This window comes from Malaclemys terrapin, chromosome 23 (genome assembly GCF_027887155.1).
Source record: "Malaclemys terrapin pileata isolate rMalTer1 chromosome 23, rMalTer1.hap1, whole genome shotgun sequence".
NCBI lineage: Eukaryota > Metazoa > Chordata > Testudines > Emydidae > Malaclemys > Malaclemys terrapin.
The window spans coordinates 18,372,934-18,385,087 of NC_071527.1; the positions used below are offsets into that span (position 1 = coordinate 18,372,934).

The 12,154-nt window shown below is 51.4% G+C and overlaps 1 protein-coding gene across 10 annotated transcripts in view; it reads right to left on the bottom strand.

Moving 5' to 3' along the window:
- The window catches only part of DNM2 (dynamin 2), a 63,250-nt gene that overhangs the window by 18,362 nt on the left and 32,734 nt on the right, over positions 1 to 12,154 (bottom strand). For 3 of the 10 annotated variants that reach the window (XM_054013037.1, XM_054013032.1, XM_054013030.1), the window contains exons 11-14: positions 10,748 to 10,834; positions 10,225 to 10,295; positions 7,976 to 8,027; positions 3,024 to 3,053 (exon numbers count right to left, since the gene is read on the bottom strand). In XM_054013037.1, the coding sequence (XP_053869012.1) occupies positions 3,024 to 3,053; positions 7,976 to 8,027; positions 10,225 to 10,295; positions 10,748 to 10,834 (240 nt within the window). Of the gene's footprint in view, positions 1 to 3,023; positions 3,054 to 7,149; positions 7,162 to 7,975; positions 8,028 to 10,224; positions 10,296 to 10,747; positions 10,835 to 11,448; positions 11,588 to 12,154 lie in introns of all 10 variants that reach the window. The other 7 variants (XM_054013038.1, XM_054013033.1, XM_054013039.1 and 4 more) reach the window with 5 other exon arrangements.

Below are 12,154 nucleotides of genomic sequence, written 5' to 3' on the forward strand. Positions count from 1 at the left end.
GAGCACTGGCCACAGCGTCTGTACAGCAAGACAGACAGCTGGCTTATCCCATGGTGCTTCTGCCAGCCGTCACCAACGGCCTGGGGCACAGAAATGCAGAGCAGATGCACTCAAATCCACCTGGTCATCGCCCCTGCGGTATTATGGAGGGGAAGGGAGGGGAGTCTGAGGCCGCAGTTTATAGGCTACCCGGGTGCTACCCACCCAAGGGACCAAAGAGCTTTCTGGAAATCAGCCAACCTTAAGGAGCCAGGGCACGGACCCCCTGAATAGCCAGTCCAGGAACGAGGGTATTTGTTCCCCTCATCCCCTTCAGAGGAAGAAGTGAGTCCACACAACCTTGGGCCCCCTTCGAGAATGGCCAGGACAACACTATAGCTAGTTTGAACAGGGGGGTGAGCGACTCCCCTCCCTCCATTCTTCCGCTCCCCAAGCTGCACTCACTCACAGCAGAAAGCACATCCGGCTTCCTTCAAGGCTGCCCTGGACTTGCCACTAGAAAGCCTGTGAAACCATCCCTCCTGCATGGCCTTCGGAAAGACTGGGCCTCCCCAAGCCAGTGCTGAGTGACACGCATAGGACGGCAGCAGCAGAACGGGAGCCGGGGCCAGCGGCCAGCCACGGTGAAGCAGTACTGCCCAAGCCCAGCTTCGCAAGCAGCACGTGACGAGACGAGGAGGAAGCACTGCACTGTCTGGAGGCTTGCACAGCAGCTGGCTTTTCCAGGGCAGGCAGAAGCGTTTCCCGTCACACGATGAGCAAACAGAGGCCAGCGTGACTCAGACCCCTCTTACGTAGGGCTGGAAGGGACCTTCTAGGTCATCTGCTAGCAGAGGCCGCCCTGCCATATAACCCTCTTCATACACTTCTCTTGATCATAATTTTGACCGGAAGGGGACTACTGCTGGCCAACATCCTCGCCCCACGCAGCATGAGGAGCGTGTACCATCAACTCTACTGCTAAGGCTCTTGAAAACTCAGGCACTGTTCTCTCCCCTTTGTCTTTCCACTGAGGAGAGCGTATCTGGAGACCTCCTCAAAGAACAACCCGAGTCTCAGCTGCTATAATCCCAGTGCTCAGAAATCTAGTGAGCCAAATTCATCCCTGCTCGGCACACAGCTCGCGCCGCTGAAGCCAGGGGAGGATCTGGTCCTAGAACGTGGGTTTTTGTCCTGGAGGCAATGGACTTCGGAGAGCAACTCCCAGCAGTGAGTTCCCTAGAACAGCCGATGGTATAAAGAAGTCTCCAGTCTGGAGATTCCAGCGTTTGTCTTTACTACCCCTTGCCTTTGTTGAAGTTTTTCATAACCGATCACCACAAAGGCAAGTCTTGGCAGCCCCCGAGGGGCCACTGAAAATTAGTGTCTGAAACCAGAGAGTCGTCATTAGTCCCACTCTCCAGACAATCCCATTTTGTTTTGTACCAAAAAAGCCTTGGGGCTAAAAAGCGGCTCATTGCTCAGCCAAACAGGGCTAGGCTGTGTCCTGTTACACCGATCTAACTCCAGTGACCAACGGTAGCACTGGAGACTACAATGGAACGGCAGAGCCTGCCCCAAAATACTTGGCGAGGGGAGAATTTTCCGGTGTTTCAAATCAGAAAGGAGTTACTCAGTGCCTTTTGGGCCCCTTCACTGTTGTTGTGCAATAGCTACCGAGAAGAGCACTGCAGGTTACAGCCGAGCTGTCTGAATACAACAGACCCCCTTCCTTTGCCTCTGGAAAGTCTTTCCCTGTCTCGTCCACAGCGTAACAATGTTACCCTACATTACTTGTAACTCTACCTCAGGGTCTTAACACAAAGGACAACTCTGAATGCCAATGACACACAACTGGCCCAGCCCAAAGACTACAGCACACGGATACAGGATGCTAGTCTTCTGCTAGTCCTTTTTGCCTGCATGACCCATTTCCGGATGCCAAGGGGACCCAATCACTCAAGCCTGGGTTTTAATTTCCATTAGATCAGGCCAAACGGCCTTTATCAGCTCTCTGAACATTAAGGTTACCCAGATGCCAGTGAATCTTCGATTTCTGGCCTGCTGAACAACCCAGGGTGGAGGATTGTCCGGGAAGCCACTTACGATGAACAGCAAAACCAATGTGAGTGAGCATGAGAAGCCTGCTATGAACAGCCATTTAACAAGCAACAGATCCTATAGCAACACCACAGGCTTGGTAAACCCAGAAGAGATTACAGCCTAGAGAACTGTTCTCTGGCCCAACATCCAATTGTTACAATATCCCAAGAATTGGGCTTTAATATCTTCTTTTGGAGCACATTCTACTTTGCTACCCCGCCTCTTTTAAAGAGCTCACAATAGGATTGATGATCACTTAGTGCCTAGGCCGTGCGCTTCCAGCGAAACAGACTCCATAGCAGTCGGGCGTAGGCCTGGACTAAAGGCATCCACAGGGACTACATTTAGAGGGGCCGAGACGCTTCGACTGTCCAAGTAGGGTTGATCACAGGAACATCGAGGGCTACGGTCACTCTACCCAAGTGCTCTGCACATGTTAGCATCACCCTCCCAGTTAGTAATGCACAGACACGAAGGAAAAAGCTTTCAGCACGTGTCTAGGGGGTTGTCTTAAATCAGTCCAACGGATGGATTGGAGGGGGGGTAAGTGACCCACATGGTTATGTGGAGAAGAGTTAAACACGCTAGATCTCGGAATTTCTTTGCTATCGCTTATCTAGGAGCCACCTGTCAGCAGCAGTGATACGAGCACCAAGAATTTGGAGCTGAGAATCTGACTAGGGCAGGACTTTAGTTCATATTAGCTTCTAGCGCCAGGATTAGGGTGTGAAGCAAGAGAAGCCATCAATTTCATGCCACAAGTGTTCCAGATGTTGCTTGGGAACCATTGTCAAGGGAATCACACTAAGGTTCTTCTCATTGTCAATGCTGCTCAGGTGGCTACCAACATAAAAGCCACAACAAAGGCAAACATGTTACACACACACAAAGCTCAGTGCGTAGGCAGGCACAGGCTGCTAGAGCTAAAACTTAACTCATACAGATTTTCTGGCGGAGGGAAGGAAGGAGCCCTGAAATTGAGATGGCAAAAAGGAAAGCAGGTTAAAAGATTTCACCCCTTAGATTCGCTCCCTTTTAGGTTCTCTTTTAAATTTGAGATTCTGATTCCCATTTAAACAAATCTGAATTTGAAGTGAATTTGGTTTTAAAGGACCAGAGGCAGAAGAGTGGAAGCAGGGCGTCTGACAGGTAGAGAGCATTAGAACGGAGTTGGCTTGTAGGCACAGCGCAGAGAAACAGGGCTTGGGTTGGTGGATTAGTGGCAAAGCCAGAGGCTTACACCTGGCCTCCTGGGAAGGCAACGATCAGCACTGGGGAAGGATAGAGACAGCTGTTTCAGGGCTGGGTGGGAGAGCTGTGGCAGCAGAGGCCCAGATGTTAAGGGATCAATTACGTAGCATGGAGCTAAGAGACATTTTAGCAGAAAGGAAGGACTTACTCCTGGGAGCCAGAAATGCCCTGTTCTAATCTCAGCTCTGGCACGGACTAGCTGGGAGGCCCAGGGCACCTCTCTTGCCCTGACAAACGGGCAAAGTGAGGCACCGTTACCAAGCCAGCTCCCAGGAAGGTGGAGCAGATTAGCTCATTTGTACAGTATTCTAGTCACAGAAGCAGCCCAGTAGAACACCCAGAAGGAGAGTCCTTTAAAGACTGAATACTTCCCCTTCATTGATGAGTGAGACCCTACCAGGGAGCAAGCGAAGCACATTTCTGGGACTGGTAGCGCAGGCGGGATCCCTCTGCAGAGATGGACCGGAGCATGTAAATTCAGCTCTCTTGCCTCCAGCTTTGCACCGCTCCAAGTCAGAAGCAGCCCAGTAGGATTGGCAGCTTACGTCCAGGATAGTCAGATCTCCACCTTCCCATCACCGCATTACAATCTGCATTCTTACAGCCAGCGATGGAGGACCAGCCTTGAGGGGACCGAATTGGAGACATGGGAGGCAACAGACAGGCCTTCCGGAGGATTCACTTAGTGCTTTGGAAAGGTCCATGAGACGCCACAAGAAAATGGAAGCAGCACGACTCTGGGAAACTTACAAGATGGCTACTGATGGCTGAGATAGAGGCTTGTAAGTTTCCAAAAGTAGGGAGGAGTCAAGCCGAGATCACTAGAGGGGTACCTGGGCCAGAACCTCAGCTGGTGTAAGTGACTGTAGCTCCAATGACTAATGGGGCAATACCATTTATGCCATCTTCGTGTGGGCAGACTGCCCCAGGGACGGCATGAATGGGCACTGACTCAACCATGGGAGGGGTTGGTTTGTCTCATCAGTGACCCCTGCATCAGAACCTGCCTTCTTGCCCCTTGCCTGGGACTGGTGCCTTGCAAAATGCCACTAGCCCAGGAGGATGGTTGATGGCAAGCAACGCATTCCTGATGCCGGAGCTGCTGAAGCTTTCGCTGGGCTCATTAGATGCTTCTCTCCTGGGAGCCTGGACCTGCAGATGGTTCAGGGTCCCCTTGGTTTATTTGCCATCTTTAGTGGCAGCTCCACGCAATTCCTTGCTAGCTTTCTGTGTTGTACACTGAGCCACTACAAACTGGAAGGGGACCCACCCCAGGCTCAAAACAAGCCAGTTAGCAGGGAGATAAGCACTTAAAATCCCCACAGACCAGCAGTTCTCAAACTGCGGCTCAGGACCCCAAAGCAGGTCGCGACCTCATGTTACTGGGGTCGCCAGGGCTGGTTTAGGTTTGCTGGGGCCCAGGGACAAAGCCCAAGGTCTTTAGCCATGGGCATTGGGATTCAGATTACAGACCCCTGCCTGGGACTGAAGCCCTTGGGCTTTGGCTGACCCACCCCCACAGAGCTCCGGCCAGGCCTCAGTCCCCCCTCCTGGGGTCGGGTCATAATTTTTATTGTCGAAAGGGAGTCGCACTGCAATGAAGTTTGAGAACCTCTGCCATAGGCTAAGTGTCCAGAAGCCTCAGTTATTCAGCCCACACCAACATCCAGTGGGTCTGAGCAGTGACAGTGAGGCAAGGAACACAGCTTTCTACTCCCAGCTGTGACAACTCAAGCGAGGCCCTTCCCCTCTGCGCCTCAGTTGCTCCACCACGTGAGGGCCAATGCTTAGAAAGCTCTTTGGAGAGAAGTAGTGCCAACCACCCTACTTAGCCAATCCCAGTTCGGACCAGGTCTGCCTCTGAATCCAGCGTCAGGCACGTTTCCAGTCCACGTGGAAAAGGGGGCTGCTAGCTCCCTATTAAGGTGGTGGTGTTAGAGCTCCTTTTACCTCCGTCCCACCACAGCCTCGTGAGGACGTCTGACAGACAGAAGTGGTCTTCTCACGAGCCATTCCTAAGTGGCCTACAGTGTGTCTGTGTACATCTCCAAGGGAACACTGGTGAAAGTACCAGCAGGACCACCCTGACCATGGTTAAAGACTCCTCCAGCCAGAAGCAACATGCATTTCCATTTTCTTGGGCAGTCCGTGAGATTTGAGCCCCAGGTACACACCAGCCAGTTTGCGACCCACCCGCTCCAGAGGGCACTGGTCGTCCCAAGAAGGCAAATCGGTTTTCATTCAATAGAGACCTCACCCTCCCTTAGAAGCGAATACACTTAAAGGAAAAGCCCTATTTGGCAGCTGTTTGTACAGGCAGGCAAGTTACTCAGTTCTTCCTTACACAAAAGGAAGGAGCATCTGAGGGGGATCTTCCCCAGGGTAGCTGCCTGGCGGCAGACCGCTGTCCGAGAAGGCAGTTTGCACTGGTGCAGGGTTGGGTGCCACCAGCCACTTATGCAAGTGCAGCTACTGCAGGGGGTGGAAAGCAGGCAGCTCCCAAGGCCTAAGAATTGGAGGCAGCAGCGCTGTCAGCCAGCCCCCAAGAGACCTGCCCCCACCCAGCCAATCTGGCTCCCTGGGTTTACCCACACTTCCTCCAATTCATGCTCTGCTTCCCATGAGACCCATAGGACTGGAAGGGACCTCGAGAGGAATCTAATCCAGTCTCCTGCACTCAAGGCAGGGCTAAGTATTATCTAGACCAGTGGTATTCAAAGCCGGTCTGCTGCTTGTTCAGGGAAAGCCCCTGGCGGGCCAGGCCGGTTTGTTTACCTGCCGTGTCCGCAGGTTCGGCCAATCGCGGCTCCCATTGGCCACGGTTCGCCGCTCCTGGCCAATGGGGGCCGCGGGAAGCGGCGTGGGCCGAGGGATGTGCTGGCCGCCCTTCCCGCAGCCCCCATTGGCCGGGAGCGGCAAACCGTGGCCAGTGGGAGCCGCGATTGGCCGAACCTGCGGACACGGCAGGTAAACAAACCAACCAGGCCCGCCAGGGGCTTTCCCTAAACAAGCGGCGGACCAGCTTTGAGAACCACTGATATAGACCATCCCTGACAGGTTTTTGTCTAACCTGCTCTGAAAAATATCCAATGACAGATTCCACAACCTCCCTGGGCAATTTATTCCACTGTTTAACCACCCTGACAGGTAGGAAACCTAAACCGCCCTTACTACAATTTAAGCCCATTGCCTCTTGTCCTATCCTCAGAGGGCAGAAAGTCCCCATAATGCAATGTACTCCAGCCATACCCTTTCCCCCTAAATGCTCCTGGAAGCAGGCAGATGGAGGGATAAGAGATTGAAGGGGGAATATGATCTCACTACACCTAGCCTAGGTATTTCTATGGCTCGACCCCACCTTCAGGGCATCAACGTCTCAGTTAAGGGCTGCAGTGTTATGAACGGTGGACTGAGTTGCCCTCTCAGCCCAAGGCTGTTGGATCTGTCCAGAGCAGATAGGAGAGGGGGTTTCAGGTGAGAAACAGGCATTTCAGCCTCCGGGGCTGTCTGTGCCCCCCACCTCACACCTGTCTCTCTCCCCACAATATGCCAGGAGGAGTCCAGTAGTTTTTAAGTCAGATCAGGCGATCCCACAAGGTTTCCCTCTGCAGAGAAGGATCCTAACAAAGCCACACTGCTCCATTTGGAAGGTGCCTGCTTTTCTAGACAGTAAGTGTACTCGGTTTTAAGAAGAGAGGTGTCACTTTCTCAGATTTGTGGGTGTGTGTTTGTTTTTTTGTTTTTTTTTTTTTAAAAGGGGTGTCTCCATCACTAGGCTTCATCTATGGTTCACTATCACACTATATGGGTACTTACCAATATCTCACCCTTTATGTGCGCAAAATTAGGATTGCGGGTAAAAAGGAAAAAAAATGGACGAGGAGACAGAACAGTGAGGAAAACAAAGTGATGGAGGGGGAAGAAGAAGCAGGAAGCACAAAAATGATAGAAAAAAAGCAGAAAAAACAGCAAAAGAAAACAGTTACATGCTATTAATTATATTTATACAGTGTTAATGTCTCATTACTGTGTTTCCAAACAAGAAGCAAATGTCCGTATGCGTTACATACGGCAAGACTGACACCATGCAATGGGGACATTTCTAATCCTGTTCTCAAGTCATGCAAACTAAACAGCAATACCACTCAGAACTGGAAGGCTGTGTGGAGAGAGAGAATCAAGGTTTAACTTCGCTCCCTGGTACTTTCTGCTGCTAGCCTTCCCCACGCCCATCCCCTGCTAGACATCTGGCTTGTAATAAGATGGGGCACATATTTTACACATGCCCTCGGGTGCGGTTTTCCACTTTCCTAGACTACCTGTTACCTAGGAAGGGTTCAGATGTAAAGCTCTATTACCCTGAGAACGGATGCAGGTGGGCAGCATTTGGAGGTTCTATGCCTTGCAGCATATACCTGTATTGTGTGTCTGCAAATACATAGGGTAAAATAGAAACCCCTGCACCTTCAGACAGGGGGATAGTGCGGCAACTGGTCTGAATTCAGCTCTTCTGAGACTGCAAAATGCAGCTCTAGAATTGTACCGAATAGGGTTACATGGCTTCAAGTGGGACCCAAACATACTCCGCCACGTCTGCCTATGCTACCAAGAGAGACGCAGTTATTAAACTGGTGTGTGGTACCTGATTTGGGATGGCTCTTTTCTTGTTCAGCTGCGTGTTCCTCTGCTGGGCACTGAAATCAAAAAAAGCAAACCAGCTTCACATTGACAGCACAAGGTGCCTGATAAACACTCAGCTACTGCAGCCCCTGAGACCCAGCTTTCGCTGGCTATCGGCTACACCAGCAGTTCGCTTGCAAGGCACTACTTAGCGCACTGGGTGAAGTCAGCCAGCGAGGAGAGGAGCGGACTAGGGAAATGCCTAGTCCTGGGGGGGTAAGGCCTGCTGGACGGAACACAACACCAACAGTCTCTTTTGATGGCATCTGAGGCTATCCGAGCTCTCCACTAACGGCCAATTGAACTTGAGAGGCTAGGAGAGGTCTGAAGTGTTCTGTTTATCAGCTGCACAAGCCAGCAGCGCTCACGGGGCACTATGGGGCTTTCAGAGCACTGCAGCTAGGGAGCCTCCAGGTCAGAGCATCTGGCTGATTCACTCTAGTACAACGCTCCCTCCCGGGCGTCCGGCAGCGACAGACTACAGCTCGTTGTGGAGGAAGCGTCACACGTTAGCTGTATTTGGCCACTAGCAGGGCAAGAGGATAAAGAATTCATGGCCTTGGTTAGTGAACCCAGCCATGCTCGGGCTATGCCCAACACCATGGTATCCAAGGGGGTAGGTAGGTTGAACATTTCTGCTCTGTATTAGATATCTGAGATGTATCTACAGTCCTTTTGCTCCCCACGCTGGCATGGGGCATGCCCAGGGGGGTGCTGCCCAGAGCTCCACAGCTAATCAAAGAGCCCAAGGCTGTAGTGGTAGGCAGGAGTTCGCTGGGGCAGCGGGGTTTGAAGGAGAGTAGCAGATGGCCAGGGGAAATCCAAGGGTGTCTGTGCGCAGCAACACTTGCAGTGAAGTTGGGTGCAACTGACTAGACTCTGGACGTGCTCCTGAAGGCTACAGGAGTAACTGACTCACAGTTGCTCCCTCACAGGCTGGGAGGCAGGACTGTTTGTCAAATGCTCAGCATCGCTCCATGAGGCGCTCAGGCTCTGCCGAACTTAATCAGCATTCACAAGGCTGTTCCAGCTACTGCAAGCGCATCCTTCGGCGCTGCTGAAGGTAAAGGCAAGCAGGAGTCCGTTCCCACGTCACCCAATTACATACGGTTTCCGACAGGTACCCACCCTGCTGTCAAGTGCTGCTCAGTGTAACAGCTGGGGGTGTTAGAGAAGGTTCAGGAGAGTCCAGAGGAAAGAGTGAGGTGGTTCAAAGGAAAAACAGGAAAAATTATGAGAGGAAGGAACTGTGAATGAAGTGTGAAAAGCAGAGACTTAAAGAGGGGGGAAAAAAACAGAGGAAAACCAGAAATGAATCCGAAGGTGAGAAGGAGCCCTGATCATGCTGCCATAAGACAGCCCTTGGGCTGATTGCATTCACTCAACCAACAAGAGGGCGCTGCCATCCTTGGGGCTTGCCTACATGGGGAGTTGTTCCTGATTAACTCCAGGTATGGATACTCTCACTCCAGATACAGGCATCCACACAGAGTTAATCAGGAAGAGTTAATCCACTTTAAATTTACGCTCTACTTTATTAGGGATTAATTTTCATGTGTAGACAAGTCCTTGGCTCAGTTCTTCCTTTGCTATGGGAGGTTTAGTTCATACCCGCTATATAGTTTGAGACATTAAAAGGTTGTGTCTGCTCCGGTGCACATTTAGAAGATCCCCGTTTCCTTGGCCAAAACACAAGCACCAGTCAGTGAGACTAAGACCTACTACCCTTTCCCCTACCCTCTCTCTGGTCTAGTTTCATCTTAAGCTCTCTGGGGCAGGGATCTTCCACTACTCTGCAGTGCACCCAGCCCAATGGTGCCCCTGACCTTGGCTGGTCCCTAGGCACTACACTCCCTGTCCCCTTCAGGCAAAGGCCTGGAACAAAGGAACTTTACCCAAGGCCCTGAAGACCAGACTCACTTTAGAGGAGCAATGGGAACAGCACATGTGAAGCCAGTGCTGCCCCCACCGACTGCACCCAGCCCTGCAGCGTTTGACGCCAGCCCTGCAGCTGTAACAGAGGGAGGCGAAGTCTCTGACATCCACTAAACAGGTTTACAGCTTTCAGGACTGTTCAGCTCCCTGCCCTATGGGCTCTGAGTTGCTGCTCTACCCCCCTTCGATGCTCATTGATTACTTGCAATTAAGTGCCTTGGTTACCTAGAGGGTCCTGCAACCCACACTTCCCAGCTACAGCAGGTAGGCACCTACTTGGCAAATCCAATGAAGTCTTCATGGTTAGTGTTGATATAGGAGAGCTCAATGTCAATCAACAGTAGAATCTGGAAAGACACACACACCCGAGTCAGCTAAACACAGTAACAGGCCTACAATGAAAGTGCCACTTTCAGCACATCAGGCGTCAGCACTGGCCAATCAAAGCTGCTCCCCCCCACCGAGACTTGTCTGGAAAGCCCTACGCGCTGCTGCAGAGATCAACAGTGGTAGCAGAAAGGTGCAATTAGAATTGCTACCAGCAGAGGGTACTGTAGGATTGCGGGTGCCCTGTGTGAGAGGTGTGCTGGGCTCAGAGGATTTGCAAAGTGGAGCAGGATGTTATTTTACCGCATGCTCTGGTTGGAGTGTCAGGTTCTCCCCAAACAGCACTGAGATCAGACATCCTTCTGTCCTGAACGAGTCACGTTTTACTTCGCCCTCTAGGCGGATCACAACCCCCAAAGTGCTGGACGCATCGCAGGACAGACATGCTCCCTATATCACAAGAGGAGCTTACCTGGTCCTTTGTTTTTCCTTCCCGTTCCCTGATGTAAGTGGTAACAATCCTCTCCGTCTCCTCTCGTAATCTGGGGTAGGAGCCAAGCTGAGAAGCAGGGAGTAAGAGTGGAAGATCAGATCACGGCAGCCATCACGGTAGCTACAAAAAGCTTGACACAAGAAGCACTCACAAAACTGAAGAGGGCAGGAAAGGACTGGACTAACCCCCAGTTTTGTCGGTAGGACAGAAGTGGGGCTCAGAGGACAGCAAAGAAAAGTCAGTTCTCTGCTGTTTCTGTAGAGATTAGCAGGATCAGCTTCTGGTGGGTCTTAAGTGTGTTTGGCAAATGTACGGTCTCTTTCCCACCCCCCCACCCCCAGATAAGCAGATCCCTGGGCTAATGCTAAGCAAGGTGACCGAAATTCCTTTCCAGAGATACTGGCCCTCAGCTATTTCAGGAGCGTTTTTAGCCTTTGTTGCTATGGTGCGAAGCAACACCTGTGCAATATGTCTCTGCAGGACCCATGCCAGAAAGCCAAGTTAACATTAGGAGTCTAGACTTGCAGGTGTGTCCTTGGCTGAAGTGTTCAGATGTCCATGGACACAGATCCCCAAAATGTTAGTTTAATGGTCTCAAACTCACTTTGATCAGCTGGGTCCTGCGAGCCAGTACATTCCAGATGTTCAGATTAGACAGAGGAAGAATTAAGACCAGTTACCTTTTCCGCACACTTTTTAATGACAGTGGCCAGCTCTGAGACCACCAGATCAACACACTTCAAACTGGGCTCTTTGAGTTTTACAATCTGTTTTTTCACTATAGCTTCAAAAGCCATGTCAGGTGTGAAGAGCCCCGTCCTGCCTCATGCAGAGCACAAGAGTGGAAAGATGAGACACCAAAAGGCACGCAGGGTGGAAAAAACAGCAACAAAGACAGAAAGAAAAGAAAATGAGATTAAAAAAAGGTTAGTAACATGCAAAGGGAAAAGCAGCAGCACTTGCCGTGGGAAATTCCTTCAGTTTCCTCAGATTCATTTTAAAAATACACTTAATTTACTATCAGGTTCTTAATTCACCTTGTTAAATCCTGGACTTCATAAGGATCTGATTCTCACTCACTGGCTCACCACTGCTGTGCCCCTTATGTGATCACGGACACTGGCACAAAGTGACTACAACAGGGGGGACGATGGTGAATCTTTCCCACCCCCTGGCATTTCCAGGAGCCAAAAGCAGGTGATGGCATCGCACCAGAACCTGAGCCCTAACCCTCTTGCTCAACTGGGCCTTGAATAAAGGCAAAGGTCCCTTTGCTTCCCTCCCCCGCCCCCCACCTCCATGCCAAGCTTCAAGTTAGCAGCTGATCTAGTGCCCGGCTAGGCTTCAAGATTGCTGCTGTACCATGGGGAAGGCGACATGGCCTGC